The sequence below is a fragment of the Ursus maritimus genome, unplaced genomic scaffold, assembly GCF_017311325.1.
Source record: "Ursus maritimus isolate PB19 unplaced genomic scaffold, ASM1731132v1 scaffold_1, whole genome shotgun sequence".
NCBI classification, from domain to species: Eukaryota; Metazoa; Chordata; class Mammalia; order Carnivora; family Ursidae; genus Ursus; species Ursus maritimus.
Window position 1 is genome coordinate 56,379,637 of NW_024423343.1, and position 20,386 is coordinate 56,400,022.

Genomic DNA, 20,386 nt, shown 5'->3' on the forward strand with positions numbered 1-20,386 from the left:
ATTTCACTTATATGTGGAATTAAAGAAACAAAACAAATCAACAAAGGGGAGGAAAAAGAGACAAATCCAAAAAACAGGCTCTTAACTATAGAAAACAGATGGTTACCTGAGGGGAGGTGAGTGGGGGATGGGTGAAAAAGGTGAAGAAAATAGTACACTTACCACGAGCACTGAGTAAAGCATAGTTGTTGAATCACTATAATGTACACCTGAAACTAATGTTAACACTCTATTAATGATACTGAATATTTTTTTAAAAAGATTTTATTTATTTTTGAGAGAGAGAGTGAGCACCAGCAAGGGGAGTAGGGGCAGATGGAGAGGGAGAAGCAGACTCCCCGTTGAGCATGGAGCCCAATGCGGGACTCGATTCCAGGACCCTGAGATCGTGACCTGAGCCGAAGGCAGATGCTCAGCCCACTGAGCCACCCAGGCGCCCGGTACTGGAGAGAAGACTCGAACAGCATGGATGTGCTCTGCTGAGAGGGTCTGTGAGTCTCAAAATTTCTCCTCCCATTTCATTTTCTAGAATTCAGTCACATGGCTCCATCTAGATGCAAGGAATCGGGAGGAAGGATGTATTTTCTGGCTAGGCAGTCAGAGTGCAATACTCTGGAAAGGACAGAACCAATTTTTTAGTGGACAGTGAGCTGATTTCCCACAACTTACACAGAAAAAATAAAATAACGTCAATGTGCAGCTCTCGCCTGTACCTTCCAAGCCTTTTCTCTAATGATCTGTTTGGACTCACCAGAATGGGAGGATTTGTCAGGATTCTGTCCTCGGACTTGAGATGAGGGAACTTCCTCACCTGATTCAATTTGGGGAAAAAGGAAGGAACGGGCAGGGTCTCTTTAAATAACTGCTTCCTTCCCTGTTTTGGTAAAAATATTCTTCAGACTGAGCAATTACCAACTGCTGACTTTTAGCGTGGTGGCTGTTTTTTAACAAAGAAATTGAAAAGCTGAACCACTCTGTTCTTTGCTTCCCTGAGTGAGAGTAGGCAGAGAATGGATGGAAGAGAGTAGGAGCCTGGAACAAATGCTTATGCAGTGGGACACTTTGTCGCTAATTACGCTTCACTTGAATGACAGTACGTGGGAGGTGGGCAGTTAGCGCCAGCTAATGGCGCACCATGGGACAGGTACTGCCGGATACAGAGACGGGGGCTGGAACAGCCACTCCAGGGGCCAGTAAAACCAGTTTTATGGAAGAAGCCGTCTTTGTTAAAAACCAAACCCAACCAAACGTGAAATTCTCCGACAGTAGATTCAGCACCAACCACACTCTTCTCAAATTCATTGGGCACGACAGCCCCATGCATTCTCAGTCTAGAACGAACCAAAGCAAATGAACCGCCCTGTGTGTAGAATGTGGACTTCTGTGATGACCAGCGTCTTACACAAACAGCTGACGATCTACTCAGACATAGGGACCGCGATCCAGATCAATCCACATAGATGAGGGTCTGGTTTATACAAAAAGGAGGGGGTTGCTCACCATTCAAAATAATTCATTCCCTACTCAAGTTATCTTTTCTGTAAATTAAACCTAACTCATGGTGCATTTAAAATACAATGCAGATCACACTCAACTTGTCAAGGCTACAGCAATTATGTAAAGTGAGGCACCCTGTAATACTGTCAGGCCCTCAGCAAGTCCCTGGGCTCCAGGGCTCTGGGCAGCCCAGCTGTCACTGCCACAAACAGGTGGTGTAAGACAATAGCTCCACCGAGCAGACTCACTCTCCAAGCCCTCTAGCAGCCAAGCTTCCAGCCAGAGAGGGCTTGCGAGCAGCACACACAGGCCACCACTCGGACACCAATCCACACGAGCGCCGACAGCCCATGGAGCCCTGGCCACCCCTCCTGCTCCTTGGGCTCTGCTCAGGTAAGTGCCAGGGCCGAGGGGCTCTCCGGTGAGGCTGAAGCAGCGGACGTCCCCAGAGCAGTATGCTGCTTCTGGGATGGGAACGCAGAATGGCCGGGCTTCATCACCCTGGGAGCTCCTCTGTCGGTTTCTCACTCTTGTTGGCTTGATTCGGTTTGCGGATAAAGATTTCTAGTTTGTGTTATCCAGTAAAAACGGGAACTGCCTGGTCAGAGGCTACAAAGTAGAGGTGCAGGTCCCTCCCGCCATCGGGGCCCGGCGTCGCCCCCGTATGATCAGATCCAGCGCCCCTGCTACCACCAAGGCAGCTCTCAGAGTGGAGCAGCTACAGGGACTTAGGGTGGCATCTTACAATGACAGACAATTTGGAGAAGAAGTCCTTTTACTGCTCTGGGAGCATTCTGGTAATGAAGAGGACTGATTGACAGCTGCATGTGCTGGAGAGAGAAACCTATTAATAATTGTAACTAAACTCTTTTCATAAGAGATTAAATACTTGGTAATTTTTTTAACTTCTGCAGTTAAAAAAAAAGTTCGCATGAATGCACTTCTGCCTACTGTTTTACTATATGTAGGTTTGGGTTGGAACTGAAACTATAAAACCTTGCACAGCCCTTGACCTGCATTCCCCTCTGGAATGTGTCACCACACAGCAGCTGAAACGCTAGCTGTAATCCCAAACTTCCGGTAGGGGAAGTGGGAGATGTTTGCAGATGGCTTCCTATGAAAGTTTACTGGTGATATCATCTCACCTGAGAAACAAGACGGCTGACATGCTGTGATTTCTCTTCTCTAATATTGCTCTGACACACAGACCTTCTGGGCAAAAAAGGTAAAGAGCTTTATTATTAATGTTTTTCAAGAGCAGAGTTCAGGGAAATAGCCTAAGCTCAGATAAATTACAGCCTGGGGGGTTTGGACTTAATCCAACCAAAACTGGCCTGTGGTGGTGGTGGTGTGTGTGTGCACACGTGTGTGTGTGTGTGTGTGTGTGTGCGCCTGCAGACACTACACTCAAATGAAAATTCTTCAGTGATATGCTTACACATAAAAATCCTTAAACGATCTCTTAGGACACCAAGGACCTCTGGAAAATGCATGTTTACCTATCTAAAAAGTTATGTGATCTATGTTTAGAGCAAACGTAGAGTTTCCTGATATCAATTCACACAGGGGCTCGTAGAAATGTAGAGCTAGATGAGGCAGTCCCCCCCACAACTTTAATTCGCTCTTACAGGGAAACTGAGGCTGAAAGACATGAACTGAGCTGCCTGGAGTCACTTAGCTTACGAATGTTGGAATGTGATCAGTTGGAGACTGTTTATGCTGTGCCCGGTCAGAAAATCCAGCCTGAAATTGCCAAAGGTAGCAAGCGGTACAGCACCAGGTTGAGATAAGAATTACCCAAAGGGCATGGTGACTAACATAACATAATAAAAAATTTAAAAAATTTAAAAAGAATTACCCAAAGTGACTGGTAACATTGCAGAATTCCTTTCACCCAATCCAGCAGGCTGTTCCTCCATAAAAATGCAAATTGAGCCAATATGGTACAAAAAGAACACTTTGAAACTGTGGCTGGTTCAGTTCTTTGTGGCCAAAATTCTCATTCACATCAGGGACACTTTTTCTTATGTTAGCTTACCACATAATGATCTCTGTCCTACTTACACAGCACTTTTGATTACAACCTCTTCCTCTCTTCCATCTCTGGAATCCTAAGTACTTCACACTGCCGTTTTTCTTATGGCATATTACTTTCCAACTTGTTCCTAGCTATTTATGTAAATGACACAAGTCAATCTCCACGAGGGTAGAAAGATAGGCTACATATCAGATTCACCTCTGAATATCTCAAAGCTCTTTTTTTTAAATGTTTTTTTATTATATTATGTTAGTCACCATACAGTACATCCCTGGTTTCCGATGTAAAGCTCAATGCTTCATTAGTTGCGTATAACACCCAGTGCACCATGCAACACGTGCCCTCCTCACTACCCACCACCAGTCCATCCCATTCCCCCACCCCCCTCTGAATATCTCAAAGCTCTTAAAGCAATGCTTCGCACACAGTAAGTGCTCAATAAGTACTTGATGAATGATTAATGTTGCCACCGTCTGAATAAAGATTACCCATATGATCTTGCTGAAAAGAAAGACTTTGACTTTGTCTGTACGTTTATCAATTTACACCCTGTCTTTAAGAAAGTTTTTACTGTGATTCATTGACTCCATGAAGAACTGGTCCAACTATCCAGAATTCTGACTTCAAGTCCTGTATGTTTTCTCTCACTCTGCCCTGCTTTGGGGAGGAAAAATGAAATCACCACCACCACACCATCACCACCAAAGAACCCAATCTAAGAAATGGAGACCTCCACAGAAATTCCTTAGAAATGCATTACAGAAGGAACAGGGTCTCTTGTTATTTGTGAGACTGAGAGAGGAGGAAGCGAATGTCACTGGAATGCTGATGAGGCCTGTCTCCCCGGTCTTCCCCTTCTCCCTAGTGGACCATAGAGTTGGCCTGCATAGTTTTCCTGCTTCATAATGTGGACCATCTGCTCTATCTGATGCTTTCTAGTATGTTCTTCCTGTCAATGGGGAATAAACAGTCACTTAAAAATAAGCAGCCCAGCAGTGCCAAAGCAGTAGATTCAAACTCAGTGGCCAAGGCACTCGGTGACCCATGCCGGGGTCCTGCCCCCCACCATGGGTCAGGAGGGGCCCAGGATGGACAGGGATGGAGGACAGAGGATTGCCGTGTTCCAGGGGCTCAATGGACAACACGCTGCCTTGAAGGGTGTCAATGCAAGGTTTGGGCGAGATGTTATGTGCAAGCGCTTCATGGATTCTTTTGGGTTCAGAAAGTTTGGGAAACTAGAAATGTGGTAGGTGAGGTCAGGGATTCCATACACAGAGCTCAGGAAGGTCATAATGCAGACATTTAGGCTATACTGAAAGCTTCAAAAATCCAAATGGGAATGATACATTTATCTTTAGGGAGGTAGTAAAGAGCACAGACCCTGGGGTCAGACTGCCTGCATTTCTAGTTCCACTTCCAAATAGCTGGGAACCATGAAAATTACGTGCCTCAACTGTCCAAATGTCCATTTTCTCACTTGTAAACTAGGGGTAAAGACTTATCTCATAGGACTGCTGTAAGGATTCAATAAGATAATGCAAATACAGGGCCAACAGTGAAGCTTTACCAACAAAATACACACTTTTGAGAAGATGAAAATGTTTCAACTCATTGTATAACACTGGTTATTTCAAGATGATCCAAAGTTCTGGATGTGAAATAGTGGTTGAGAGCATTGGCGCTGGGCTTGAATCCTGACTCCACCATTTATGAAATCTGGACAACTCACTCAACGTCTTTATGGTTCAATTTCCTCCTGTGTAAAGTGAGGACACGAACAGTACCTACCCCACCCAGTTATGAGGATTGGAAGAGTTAGTTCATACAAAGCACACAGAACAGTGTCTGCCACATAACAGTTCGATATGCTCACTATTATTTTTATTAGTTAGTAAAAATAGAAAAAGGAATTACTTTTTACTTAATTATTTTGTTGACAAACTCTTTCAAACTGAGGATTCAAGGAGAAAAACAATAAAGAAAAATAATAACCTGTCTTAGAGGCAATAGATTAACACTACTGGGGAAAAAAGGAAAACATCTCACTCATTCAATTTTTAAAGTTGTCTTGGCCAAAGGGGAAGGTATGTGGCTTCAGCAATAACCTGCGGAAAGGGGAGATCTGGTTACGTGCATTAGGGCACGTGGATCGTGTGTCTGCTTCCTCCCCTAATCCTGAACAGGCAATCCCCAATCCACGTAAGGCTTAAGTTACAAAGACCCTTCATAAGGCACTTGTTGGAACTGGGAACGCTTTTTCTCATAAGAATAATGCTAGGTGCAGTGGTGCACTTTCCAGGACAGCCCACAACACACTTATGTTATCTCGAGTTAGTGCTGGAGCAGAGCGCAAAATGGCAGGGCTCCCTGCAAGCTCTGCCCTAGCCACAGGACCTTGGATAAGTCTTCCAGCCTCTCAGATCTCAGGTGAGAATGCTGGTCGGCCTGCCTCACCAGAGGCTGGTGAGAACCGTGCAACATGGGACACAAGAGTGCTGTGGGGTCCAAGAGTAGTTGATAACATTGCTCAGAATCCTGAAGGAAAATGTAGTAAAGATTCCTAGGAGTCACTCATGCTCCAGATAGTAGCCCCAAATCCAGGTCAGAAAAGCACATGATTTTTACTCTATGTAACTTAACAGGGATGTATACTCACCAGCAGTGATTTTTTTTTTAAATTACAGGAAAATACACATTACATAGAATTTGCCCTGGAAAAACACACATTACCTAAAATTGCCATTTTAAAGTGTATGATTCAGTGGCATTAAGTACATTCACAATGTTACGCAACCATCACTGCTATCTAGTTCCAGAAATTTTTCATCACCCCAAAAGGAAACCCTGTCCCCATACACCCATTAGCAGTCACTCTCCCTTCCCCTGTCCCCTCAGTCCCTGCTAACCACTAATCTGCTCTCTCTGCGGATTTACCTAATCTGAATATTTCATATAAGTGGAATCCTAAGATATGTGCCCCTTTTGTGTCTGATTTCTTTCACTTAGCACCGTGTTTTCAGGGTTCCTCCACGTTGTAACGTAAATCAATACTTCCTTTTTATGGGTGAATAATATTCTGCTGCGTGGACATGCTACAGTTTGTTCATCCATTTATCTGTTGATGGGCATTCGGGTTGTTTCCATCTTTTAGCTATTATGTATAGTGCTTCCATGAACAGTGGTGTACAAGGTTCTGTGCGGACAGTTCTTTGGGAATATGCCTAGGTGTGGAATCACCAGGTCAGATGGTCACTCCGCATGTAACTCGTGTGCCAAACAGTCTCCCAGAGCGACTGCACCGTTTCACATTCTCACCAGCAACATATGAGAGCTCCACAATCTCACCGATATTTACTGCTTTCAATTTTGTGAATTCTTGCCATCCTAGTGGGTAGGAACCGGCATCAATTTTTGGCTGTTCATAGCGCTTTGAGATCTGAGGCCGGCCAATCTGAGATTTCATTACCCCATGATGAGACCCTGAAACATGGAGACGGGCTTTTGTGCGGACTTTTCTTCTTGTGTGTGTGTATCCAGCAAACCTGATGCCAGCCAGCGGCTGTGTTAAGGAATGTCACCTGTTCAGAGCACAAGTGTCATGGTAATCTGGCACACCCCGCTGGGAAGGGACCACACCAGCAGCTGCGGACTTAGGACCATAAAAGCTGCACTGGGAGCCCTTCAACAAGGGGGCCTGCGTGCCTTCCATTCGCTGCTCACACCTCAGTGACTCGTGTTAGTCCGGGTGGAGGGTGGGGAGCAGAATCTGACGGTGTGTGTGTCCTTTGCTGTCCCAGCTGGCCTCGTCCTGGGCTCCGAACATGAGACCCGCCTGGTGGCGAAGCTATTTGAAGATTACAACAGTGTGGTGCGGCCGGTGGAAGACCACCGCCAGGCTGTAGAGGTCACCGTGGGCCTACAGCTGATCCAGCTCATCAACGTGGTGAGACAGCAGCACTCGGGGCTCCCCACACCTCTCACCCGGGGGCCCCCTCGCTTCTGCTCCCCTCCTTACCCCTAAAGATGCGGTCGTATCTTTTTTCAGGATGAAGTAAATCAGATTGTGACAACCAACGTGCGGCTGAAACAGGTATTCAGCTAGATAAGTGCACTGATGTCGTCTGTATTCACCCTGGAATTGAACCTGGGCGCAGAGGGAATCCGTCTGGGTATCAGGGACATATACCAACATATTGCACGTAAATATTTCAGTGTCGTGGGATTATGGATCGTACATGTTGGGGGGGCGTGTTTTACTTTGTGCTCTGCTAGGCTACCGTAAACAAAGCCACAGACAAAGAAATTTATTCTCTTGCAGTTCTTGAGGCCAAAAGTCCAAAACTAGGGTATCAGCAGAACTGGTTCCTTCTGAGGGCTCTGAGGGGGAATCTGCTTCCAGGCCTTTCTTCTTTGCATACAGTTGGCCAACGTCATGTCCACAGGGTGTTATTTCCGTCTTCAGTAGCCTCCTTCTTTAAGGACACGACTCATGTTGGGTTAGGGCCTATCTCAATGACCTAATTTTAACCTAATTACCTCTATAAAGACCCTGTCTCCAAATAAAGTTATATTCTGAGGTAGTGGGGATTAGGACTTCAACGTATGAGTTTTGGGGGAGACATGGTTCAATTCGTAACACTGCATCATCTGAATGGGCTGCATTGGTCATATATTACTTTTATAAGGTAGGAAAAAATACAATACTTCTAACAGATGATGTTGGCGGCTTGAGGGAAACGTGCACAATAGGGTCATTCTCTTCTCCTGGGGGGGGCAGTGTGGCGTGGTGGTTGTGCCACCATCCAGTGACGTAACTTGGGGTGCCTTTGTTTACTCATCTGTAAAATAGGGCCAACGGACACTCTTCCCTCATAGGGTTGTTGTGAAGACGAAATCATGGATACATGTAAAATGCTCAGAATAGCACGGAGTCAGTACTACAGAAGTGTTTGCTAGACTGAAAGCTGATTCTGAATCAAACCTTTTTTTATTGGAGCACAATTTCTGTCAATATCCGAACTATCATACCATCAGGACTCTTGATAACCGTAGATATTTATTTATTTATTTGTAAAGATTTTATTTCTTTATCTTAGAGAGAGAGAGAGAGTGAGCAGGCAGGAGGGGCAGAGCAAGAGGGAGAAAGAGTCTCAAGCAGACTCTGTGCCGACTCAGGGCTCAATCCCACGACCCCGAGATCATGACCTGAGCCGAAATCAAGATTCGGCTGCTTAACTGACTGAGCCACCCCAACACCACTTCATAACGTTTGATTTTTAAAAAAATGTTTTTAGCTCTTTTTATTAGTGAAATGCCTTCATTTCTAGCAATGGGTGGATTACAACCTAAAATGGAATCCAGAAGACTATGGTGGCGTGAAAAAAATCCACATTCCCTCGGAAAAGATCTGGCGCCCAGACCTTGTTCTTTATAACAAGTAAGCCAAACGGACAAACTGGGGAGGGGGACATTCCTGGGGCAGGTGGAGCCCAAGTGCCCTATCGGAAGGGCTGCCACTCTCAGTATGCGTTTCACCACGGTTCACATTAAATAACCCTTAAAAACCAAGAGCCAAGTTGACATGCTAGGGGTGCCATATGGTGTCTCATGTTATGAATAGAAACAATTATCAGAGCCAAATTGAGTCGGGGCTGCGGGGTGGGAGACATTTAATCCCTGAGAGCTCCTGAAGGGTGTATGGCAACTATCCAAGGAACCCAAATTCATATAATTGAGTTCCTTGGAATTAAACGCCCTTCCTACCAACAGGTTCGAACCTCCTGGGGTAGTTATCCATCACGTCCTCACGGCATCCTGAGACATCGCGTGCTGCCGATGGCCGGGGATGCCTGCGTCGCCCATCCACTGGGCTCCGTGACAGACTGCATGTTGTGAAATTATAATGTGATGCAAGACACTCTGGTTTAATGACAGGTTCATTATCATACGCCCTTCATTTGTCAGGGAATGTTCATTTCAAAGAGCGTCCTTCCCGGGCAGGAGCATCCGCCATCGGCCTGGAGGATCTGCGGTCTGACAGTCTACAGCGTGTGTCTGGGCAAGCGGGCTGCGCCTTCTCGCGCAGTGACCAGGGAGGGCGGCAAGGGCTTGTGAATGGAAAGGACACCCTTTATGGGCCACCCTCCTGCTTTGATTTTCTCCTACATATTTCCCAGTGATATCTGAGATTCAAGCTTGAGCCCAATTAGCCAATCATTTGTGTAACCTTTTTGGACAAACATGCTGATGGAGCAGAGTGTCTCTTTCAGTAAGTTTCTCTTTCAGTAAGAACCTAAGAGAAGCAATTAAAGTCCTCGGGTCCTCCTGACAAGCTCGCTCGGGGACACCCTGGTGGGGAGAGAACCCTGTTTTTACTTGCTTACAGAGACAGGTCTAGATAGATGTTCCTGCGGCCCTCTGCTCTTTGGGGCTCTTCTGGGAAGGTCCAAATCACACAGTTTTCTGGATAGAGCCCCACCTCCACCCCAGGGAAAAACCAGTGGAAGAAAAGTTCTTGATTTATGAAGTGAGGCACCAATATAAGCCATATGTCCCAGAAAGTCCCCCAGGGCAGACCCCACCCACCTGTTCAACACCTATTCTAATACCTCTGGCCAAGGCCCCAGGACACTGGCAGTTTGGGGTCAAGTGGACTGCCCACTGAATAAGGCCTACAGAAGCGGCTTGTTATTTTTTTATTATCTACCATGGTGGATTATTTATTTATTAATTTTTAAAAAAGATTTTACTCATTTATTTGAGAGAGAGAGAGAGCACGAGCAGGGCAGTGAGGGGCAGAGGGAGAAGCAGGCTCCCTGGTGAGCAGGGAGTCCGACGTGGGCCTCCATCCCAGAACCCTGAGATCATGACCTGAACTGAAGGCAGACACTTCACCGACTGAGCCACCCAGGTGCCCCTCTACCATGGTGGATTTTTTAAATGAGAAATTCGTGCCAACATTTGAAAATTGAAAAATATCATATTAAACTCTGGAGTTCTAGTCTCTGTAGAAAAATCCCTTATTCAAAAACATGGAAACTGTGGACTAAAAAAAAAATCTACATTTCCAGCTTCTGAGGAAGAATCCCAATATCTGGCAGCATCAGGCCTTCCCTCACAAGAGGACTCCACAGCAAAGCCGAGTGGAGCCTTCCTTAGAGGAGAGAAGGCTCTCCCCTCACCCCTCACTCACCTGCCTGGCCCTGGAGGCATCTGAGTTTGCGACTCCACCCTACTAAGTTCTAGATAGTTCTTTTTTTTTTTTTTAAAGATTTTATTTATTTATTTGACAGAGAGATAGCCAGTGAGAGAGGGAACACAAGCAGGGGGAAGGGGAGAGGAAGAAGCAGGGTCCCTGCGGAGGAGCCTGATGTGGGGCTTGATCCCAGGACCTTGGGATCAGGCCCTGAGCCGAAGGCAGACACTTAATGACTGAGCCACCTAGGTGCCCCTAGATAGTCCTGAAAAAGGAAACAGAGCCCTTCTTTAACCTGCTTACCACAGTAAGGAGTCACTGGACGTGTTTTTATTTAAAATTCCCATTTTTTTTTCCCAGTTAACTTTGAAAGTATATTGGGGAAGGGAGAGATGGAGATTAACATTACAAATACTACTGAGGACTGGGAAGAAAACATCTGGTATAGAGTGTCACCTGTTACTTTTTTAAACCTGTAGATTCCTTGGTTCTTCCCCAGATATTCTGATTTAGTGCTTACTTAGATGGTGCTCAGAAATCTATATTTTAAACAAGCACCCCAGCGATTATCAGACAAATTTGGGAAACGTTGCCATGAATAAAAAGTGACACTGCCCGAATGAAAGCATCTATAATTAGCACCTGAATAATTAACAGCTGTCTCCCGCTAACATCCCCAAGCAGAACTGAAGGCTTATCCGTCACTTGGAGTCATGTTCCTCTTTGATCCCAATTGCAGTGCAGATGGTGACTTTGCCATTGTCAAGTTCACCAAAGTGCTCCTGGACTACACTGGCCACATCACATGGACACCCCCGGCCATCTTCAAAAGCTACTGTGAGATCATCGTCACCCACTTCCCCTTTGATGAACAGAACTGCAGCATGAAGCTGGGCACCTGGACCTATGATGGCTCGGTGGTGGCCATCAACCCGGTAGGTGCCGACCTCGCGGGGTGGGGCTGGAGCGTCATCCAGCTGTCCGGCTCAGCCCCTCCAGAATCACAGGCTCTCCGCACCAGTCAGACCCTCGGGGATCATCGAATTCAACGGTTCGATGTGTGCACATGAGAACCACCTGGGAGCTTACATACGGTCCTATGCCCCATATGCCCCGGCTCGGCCCCAGGAATTCTGGCTTTATCAGTCTGGGGTGGGACTAAGGCACCAATATGTTGTCAAGTTCCCAAGTGACTCGAAGGTGTGGTCGACATGGAGGATCCCAGGAGTCCAAACCCCCCTCGTTTTATAGGAAAGGACTCTAAGCCCCCAGATTGGAGGTGACCCCCTGGGTGCCATTCCAGTCCCAACAGCGCTGGAATATGTTGCTTTATTACAGCTGAGTCTGAAACCCATCCATCTGCAGCGGGACACAGCTGGGTTTTCAAAGTTTCATTTCATCTTCTCAGGAGAGCGACCAACCAGACCTGAGCAACTTCATGGAAAGTGGAGAATGGGTGATCAAGGAGTCCCGGGGCTGGAAGCACTGGGTGTTCTATGCCTGCTGCCCCTCCACCCCCTACCTGGACATCACCTACCACTTTGTCATGCAGCGCCTGCCCCTCTACTTCATCGTCAACGTCATCATTCCCTGCCTGCTCTTCTCCTTTCTAACTGGCCTGGTGTTCTACCTGCCCACGGACTCAGGTGGGTGCCGTTGCCATGGCGGCGGCTGCTGCTGATGCGGACAGACCTCGTGCTGCTATTTTGGGGAAAACCAGAAATAATCATGGGCTAATAAACAAATACCGGCAGACAGGCCCAAATCATCATCCCTGGGAGGACGCATTTACTGAGCAGCCACGTTCAGGGGTGAGTCACTGTGGCGAGAGCTCACAGCTGGAGCAGACTACGGGGCAGGCAGAGCTGGACATGACCCCAGAGGCACGCATACACAGCTCTGTCTAGTTAATGTGAATAACCACCAATACCTGCTTGCTGAATACCTACTGTGCACCCAGGAACGTGCTGAATAAGGCTTGGGTCACAGACATTCCCCGTGTCACTTCCCCTATGAAGCCACTGGCCATATACTGATTAATCCAAGTCTTGCCTCTTTTGCTCACTGCTCGCCACTTGAAAATAGCTTTTGTGTGTCTGTTTTCCAGATGGCAGTATCTTTATACACAAGACCATATTTTCCAAGTGGCAATTCTTTCTCACATATCAGCCTAGGCAACTTTCTTACCTCCTATGGGTAATCACATCTGCGACATAATTTGCGACCAAATACCAACAATCCGCAGAAAAGGGGAAAAGGGTACACGAGTGCCTGCTTGAAGTCACCGCTCATAAACAATTTAGGGCAGACAAGTAGGGAAAAAGAAAGGTGGTACAGACAGTCCTCAAACTTATGACAGGTAACAATAATATCAAAACGATAGACATACACACACACACACATCTAAATCCAACTTTCCAACAAGAAAAAAAAGATTCATATGCACTCACTCATTCAACATATTTGTTGAACAGTTGTTATGTACAAGGCCGCAGGAGAGAATAAGCCAGGATTTGCCCCACAAGGAGCGCCTGGCTGGCTCAGTCGGTAAAGCGTGTGACTCTTGATCTCGGGGTTGTGAGTTCAAGCCCCACACTGACTGTAGAGATTACTTAAAAAAAAAAAAAATCTTAAAAAAAAAAAAAAGAGTTTGCCCCACAGAATGCACGTTGTACTTATGGCTGTATTTATTTTTAAACAAATGATCACAAACACAGATTTTTTTCAACTTTCTAATCAAATGAAACTTCTTATAGTGAAGAGGGAAAATGCCAGTCAGGGCAGGATGGAATCGAGTCAGAGTTTCTGTAAATGGGAAATGGTTTATGCTTGAAGAGCATTTAGAACAGTGAGCATGCTTGATAAATGCTAGCTCTTATTATCATTATTATTAATCGAGAAATTTGATATAACTTGATCAATATTTCATACTTATAATTCTGTCCTCTTTTTCACTTTTAAAGACTTTCCTCCCCACGAAGTAGACTTCTAAGTAGGTAGAATTGGTCACTTCTTGTTTGCATCCACTCTCTATCCTGTAGATACTTGTAGCATCTGGAAGCATCTGGTATGGGAGGAGAACAAGGCAACGCAAGGGTTTCCCAAGACAAACAGCAAGATCAGCCCAAGGAAAGTCCCTTCCAAAGGCTCTCTAACTGCATCTCAGGTGGTCAGTCCCCACAAAAATATTCCAGTACCATTCAGCCCTTCCTTCCTCACTTGCCATACCAAGACTCTAACAGGGAATTGTTCACCCTGAAATTACAGGGCCTGGTGAAAAGAGGCTGGGGCAGGGAAATCTCTGGCCCCTTAATATGAAAAACAGAACAAGAAAAAAAAACCCAAATTATCCTCTTAGAGGAATGTGAAAAAGTAAGTAGTTCATTGGTTTTGTCCTTTTCTTGGTTTTGATCCTGCAGCTTCCTCCCATAACGAGAAAATTACACGTGCACTTCTGGCTTGCCCATGCACCTGCTGGGTAACACGCAGGTCAGGTTCAGTTCTGGAAGGCTTAGGACACGCTGCTGCAGACAGAAAACTGCCCCCCGGAGTCTAGCTTGTCACTCGGCTGGGTGTACTTGGTTTCCTGAGTTCCACCAAGCCATGGAATTCTGGGACATGAGATCAAGGAGCCACTGGTCGCTCAGCAGCCTCTCATTGCAATGCCTGCCACTTGCCATTGTCAGCAGAGCCAAGCTGCGTAAGGTCTCATAGGACCAAATTCTGCCCAAGAAACTTCCCCAGCGTCATGCGGGTCACATTGCTCTCACCCTTGGGTTCTGTGGTATGAGTTTGCTAGGGCTGCATACCACACTACCCCAGACTGGGTGGCTTAAACAACAGGAATTTCGTTCCACATAGTTCTGGAGGTCAAGGTGTCAGAAGGTTTGGTTCCTCTGAGGCTTCTCTCCTTGGCTTGCAGATGGCCATCTTCTCCCTGTGTCTTCACCTGGTCTTTCCTCTCTGGGTGTCTGTGTCCTAATCTCCTCTTCCTATGAGGACAGCCCAGTCGTACTGGATGAGGGCCCTCCCTAATCAACTCATTTTGACTTAATCACCTCTCCAAAGGCCTCATCTCCAAATACAGTCATGGAGGTGCCGAGGCTTAGGGCTCCCATGTGTAAAACTGAAGGGTATGACAATTCAGCCCATAACACACGACTGGTTGTATTTCTTCTTCATTTTGTCCAGGAGAGAAAATGACTCTAAGCATCTCTGTTCTGCTGTCCTTAACTGTGTTTCTCCTGGTCATCGTGGAGCTGATCCCTTCCACCTCCAGTGCCGTGCCCCTGATTGGGAAATACATGCTGTTCACCATGGTGTTTGTCATCGCGTCCATCATCATCACCGTCATCGTCATCAATACACACCACCGCTCCCCCAGCACCCACGTCATGCCCGACTGGGTACGCAAGGTGAGTGGCCGAGGCCCTGCAAACTCTTGCCCGCAAGAACATCTCTCCTTCCATGTGGCCAGTGGAATTCTGGCTAACGCTTGTGGGTACTTGGGAACTGAAAGTCCTTTCTGGCAATTTTGAAGCAATTTCTGGAAGGAACTTTCTTTGGCCTCTTTCTAGGAATAAATAACTCATGTAGCCTCCGCGGGCACAGAAGAAAAACAGAATTAACAAAGCCCACTACCAATTCAAGCTTAAACAATCTCTTTGATTAGAGAAGGTGAATAAATCACTGTCTTTTTATTCAAATGATGTGAAAATCTTGAGACTTCCGTGTGTATGTCTTCCAAACTCTGAACAGACTGCTTATTTTTTTGCTGGGAAAAATCATCTGCTGAGGATAGAATAAGGGCTAGAAATGGAGGGGGCTGCTTGACAAGAAATTGTCACAAAGTGAGTTTCACTGAGGAACTTGGTCTCAAATATTTACATTATTGAAATTTAAAATGTGTTAACGTGTCAAATATGTCAGTTTTTAAATAAAACTTCACAGAGACACTAGCGTCCAGGGTCTTTTTTGTAGCATGCAAAAGATTTGTCATGAATTGACAGAGACACTACTGCTTTCAATGTATTCTTTTGGGAAGACAATCAATGCCTGTATCTATAAAGACTCCTATGACTCCCAGCAACACGTTGCATTTCTTCAGGAACAAGAAATGGAAGAAAACAGAGTAGCTGCTTTGGAGACTTATATATTCTTTTAGCCAGAAAGACCTTTTCTTTAACCATATTATCCTGCTAATACCTGGCTTTGAGAGAAACTGGTACTTAACAGCAGGGCTGGAAGCTTAAGAATCATCGGCTCTTCATTGAGTCCAATAGCTGCACACAGGCTCCCTCCAGTGGCGAACTGCTCAAATTACAGAATCATCTCCATTCATAGTAATTTGACAGGCTACAAAACACGCCTGACGATATCCTTGAGAAAATCTAGTAGAGTCCTTTTGTTTTAAGAACAAAGAGGCTAAGGCCCAGAGAAGCCGAATGACTTGCCTAAAGTCACACTGCTAATTCAAAGTCAGAGTCTGATACTTGCCCTGCTGGCAATTATTCTCATGCATGGATTTCTTTTTTATGTTAGGTTTTTATCGACACTATCCCAAATATCATGTTCTTCTCCACAATGAAAAGACCATCCAGAGAAAAACAAGACAAAAAGATTTTTACAGAAGACATTGATATTTCTGACATTTCTGGGAAGCCAGGGCCTCCACCCATGGGTTTCCACTCTCCCCTGATCAAACACCCGGAGGTAAAAAGTGCCATTGAAGGAGTCAAATACATCGCAGAGACCATGAAGTCAGACCAGGAGTCCAATAACGTAAGTTCCGTGGCTTGAAACCCACACCTCCAGGTTTAAATGATCAAATACTTGAGTGCAGATGGACAGGTTTATCTTGACAGGTAGGCTGGCATTCAAGAGGCAGCTGCTGACCGACGATGTGCCTTGGTGACCACCTCTCAGCCGCCTTTGTGAGCCATCCCATGGTGAATAATCTATTGGAATGATAAGGATCACCATGCCAGCCAAGGGATGCCGAGGGCTTTGAGATCTCCAGATTGAGTGGGTCCTAGACGATGCATAACATGAACACTCTGAGTCTAACGACTACCTTAAGGAAATTCTAACACTCTTCTCTCTCCCAGGCGGCCGAGGAATGGAAGTACGTTGCAATGGTGATGGACCACATTCTCCTTGGGGTCTTCATGCTTGTCTGTATCATTGGAACCCTGGCCGTGTTTGCAGGTCGGCTCATTGAATTAAATCAGCAAGGATGAGCAGAGCTGAGCTCCAGGCAGAGCAGAGGAAGGCGGGGAAGACAGAGATGCTGGTCTACTTTGATGCAAGCTCACTTATCAGACATCTAACTTCTGTATTTATGACTAATGCTAATGATTTATATTTACATAAGGTGATGGCCTCAAGTATTTTCACATTGCTTCTCCTTCAATCCTGCTATATCTGCCTGGAGAGTGAACCCTTTCTAGTAATTGAAATGGGATCACTAACAAGATGTATTCATTTCCAAAGGCATCTGGAAGAGTTTTGCCCAGAATAACAGGTTTTCTGTTGGTTTGTTTTTTAAATTTTTTAAGCAAAGAATGTATCCTTTGTTTGAAAGTCAGTTTTGTACATACAAGTAAGCCCATCTGCCAGTCCCAAAAAGATAAAGCATTTGATTCAGAGAGAAAAGGAAACTGTAGAAAGGCAGCAGCTAAGTTCTAGAACAGCCACCAAAATGCAAACTGCATCAAAAACAGGTTTCTGCAAAGCAGGTTTCTAGAGCTGGGAGGTGAGGGAAGGGCTTCCCAGTGAAACGCAGCCCCTGAGTATGCTGCTCAGGGCTTGGGGAACACAGCCAGCTAGTTTCCTGAGCTATACCGAGTGTGAGAGCCAGGCACTGTGGGAATCGGCTCACGAATGTGGTTTTATTCCTGACTTTCATAATGTCCCTGTTTTACAAATGAGAAAGCTGAACTTGAGAAGCTTAGGTTCATTGCCCAAACCAGCAAGCAGAAGAACTGAGAGTTGAACCCAGACCAAATGTGGATTCAAAGCAGCTCAGGGCTGGTTCAGTTCCTCTGCTCACTTGCTCGCCCAGACCCTCCCCACCCGATCTAGGCCATCCCGTAACTCCACTCAGGGTTTTGAGAGCTTTGGTCTTCATGTCAGCCACCTTTCTGCCCTTCCCAGTTAAACCTCCTGCCGTTTTCCCCAGTCCTCATTCAGTCCTGTTTGGGGTTTTAGTTCTATCAGTGAAATCAGAAATGCATGCACATATTACTACCATTCTTTAAATTCCAGACAAGTGAACGGGAGAGAAAATTCTGTTTCTTCATAGCCACTTTCCAGCCACAATGTCATTCAGTTCTGAAGTAGAAAGTGGGCAGCCCTGGGCTCTGGGTGACCTCTCTGATCCCAGGTAGCTTCGAACTACTTCTCCATGGAATTCTCAAGCACACACCCATGGCAGGACAAAGTGCCTTCATCTTAGAGTAAACTCAAGGGAAAACACTTTGGTGGTTCCTCAAAAAACTAAACATAGAATTATCATAGGATCCAGTAATTCTACTCCTAGGTACATACCCAAAAGTGAAAGCAGGGACGTGAACAGACATGTGTATGCCAATGTTCACAGCAGTGTTAATCACAATCCAAAAGGTGGAAAGAGCTCACTGTCCATCAGTGGAAAAGCAGTATATACATACAGTGGAATATTATTCAGCCTTAGAGAGGAATGAAATTCTGATGTATGTTACAATACGGATCAACCTTGGAAACATGCTTGATGAAATAAGCCAGACACAAAGGACAAACCTTGTGAAACGGAGGTACCTAGAAGAGGCAAATTCATAGAGAGAGAAAGTAGAATAGATAGCCTGGGTTTAGGGGGAGGGCTGAGTTATTGCTCAACGGGTAGAAATTCAGATTAGGAGTATAGGAAAGTTCTGGAATGGACAGTGGTGATGGTTGTACACCACTGTGAAAGTACTTAATGCCACTGAATTGTACATTTAAACATGGTCAAGATGGTAAATTTTATGCTTATTTTACCACAATTAAAATAAAGAACGAAAACAATGATAAAACTGTAACTGTCATGTTATATCTGTTTTACCCCAATTAGATGAACAAAAAAAATCGGCTACTTGCCTAATCCGGCCTAGTCTCCCAGGACTGACTATTGATTCAGAGATGAAACAGAAAAGTCACTTCTGTTTTCCCCATTTTAAGGATGTGGAGGCTTAGAGAAGTGACCTCCCTCAGGTCATAGAGCGATTTGGTGACACACCAGATCTCCCCACTCTGCTCTTGTGCTGTGCCCCTCACATCAAATAACCCCTCCTCTCCCCGCAGAGCAAGGCCTCGGGCACACTCCCTCCCCACCAGCAGAGCCAGCCTGCGCGGATACCACAGTGCTGTATGCTTAACTCCATCAGCCCCTAAATCCCTGTCCCATCCATCTGTCACCACATCAAAGGCTTTCCTCTTTGGAATCTCTTCCCTTAGTTCGGCCCAGTCTCCAGAAGACCACTGATGCAATGGGGGGGAGGTGTGCTGGGATCTGTCTCCTCCCAGGGAGGCGACTGCCGAGGGCCGGGCCCACCTGCACCCGTGCAGCTCTGTGGATGAGCGTGTCTGCAGAGCAGGAGGACTTCCTGGGAAGTGAGGAGCATCCTGCAACTGGGACACAGACAGGTACGTGTTGGTGGGGGGGCATTTACAGACTGAAATCGGAAGCAGAAACCATTCAGAGCTCAGCTTTCTAAGACTTCTCTTTTTGTGCCCCTGGTTGTCAGAACTGGGAGATTTTTAAATCAGAAATTATCTTAACATTCAGATGGGGTCATCAGGGAGGGAGTGGGAGGATGGGTGGGAGGTAGCAGTGTTGGCCCCGGCCACTAGGGACCACAGTGCCATTGCATTCCTCCTGGGGGGTAGGGGGTGCCAGGCAGAGGGGCTCAGGCAGTGGCCTCCTTGCCCGCGGCCTGACTGATTCCACCCCTGCCAAGAACAGGGTCCCGTCTTCAAGCCTGAGTTCCCTGCTCCTGCTTCTCAAACCACCACGTTCAAGGGCATTTCTCCCACAGCTACTGCTTGAGTTCTAGCCCCACGCCAGTTCCTGAGCCGCCGAAGCCACTTGAGGTCTCTCCCTCCACACCCTCCCTCTGCCTCTACCCAAATCCCTCAGGCCCCACTCCTCAATACTGTCCCTTGCCCAAGGGAAAGTCTCTGCTGCCTGGGTTTTCCAAGTACACCTCCTTGCTGCTGGCTAAGGGCTTTCCCCACTACTACCCACGTTCTGATCACTGCTGCCCGGGGTTATGCTCTTACAGCCCGAGTTCTCCAACTCTTCCCCCCCAAAACACCGCATGCTGCCACCCACCGCTCCTGTGTTTACCAGTTACCCCAGCATGGTCTCTTCTGCACCTCTGCCGAGGTCCGACCTCTGTCGAGGTCCGACCTCTGTCAGTGCCTTAATGCCTTCCCACTGCCCCTGCCTGGGTCTGTCCTGACTGCAGCGCAAGGTGGGTGTCAATGCTCTCCCTCGTAGCTCTTCTCCCTTCTGATACCTGCTAATTACCCTCACCCCCCAGCTGGATGGCTTGGTCTTTCCCCCGACTCCTGCCCTCATCCTCACTGTCGCTGTCACCACTGCTGCTGAAGCCAGGCTGTCGCCTGCATCCTTGGAC

The 20,386-nt window shown here is 46.4% G+C and overlaps 1 protein-coding gene across 1 annotated transcript; it reads left to right on the top strand.

The window, feature by feature from the left end:
* The first annotated feature begins 371 nt into the window (after positions 1 to 371).
* Positions 372 to 18,791, top strand: CHRNA1 (cholinergic receptor nicotinic alpha 1 subunit). Its single transcript, XM_008687156.2, has 9 exons — positions 372 to 1,890; positions 7,333 to 7,478; positions 7,581 to 7,625; positions 8,863 to 8,972; positions 11,470 to 11,665; positions 12,139 to 12,376; positions 14,922 to 15,145; positions 16,272 to 16,511; positions 16,838 to 18,791. Exons 1-9 carry the CDS (start codon positions 1,848 to 1,850, stop codon positions 16,967 to 16,969), a joined length of 1,374 nt encoding a protein of 457 aa, XP_008685378.1. The 5' UTR covers positions 372 to 1,847; the 3' UTR covers positions 16,970 to 18,791.
* The last annotated feature ends 1,595 nt before the right edge of the window (positions 18,792 to 20,386 follow it).

Bases quoted from the DNA above. Each gene is read 5' to 3' on its own strand.
- CHRNA1 (XM_008687156.2), top strand. From the start codon at position 1,848: ATGGAGCCCTGGCCACCCCTCCTGCTCCTTGGGCTCTGCTCAG. The intron at 7,626-8,862 runs GTATTCAGCTAG...CTTCATTTCTAG, and splicing joins CCAACGTGCGGCTGAAACAG to CAATGGGTGGATTACAACCT. The intron at 12,377-14,921 runs GTGGGTGCCGTT...CATTTTGTCCAG, and splicing joins CTACCTGCCCACGGACTCAG to GAGAGAAAATGACTCTAAGC.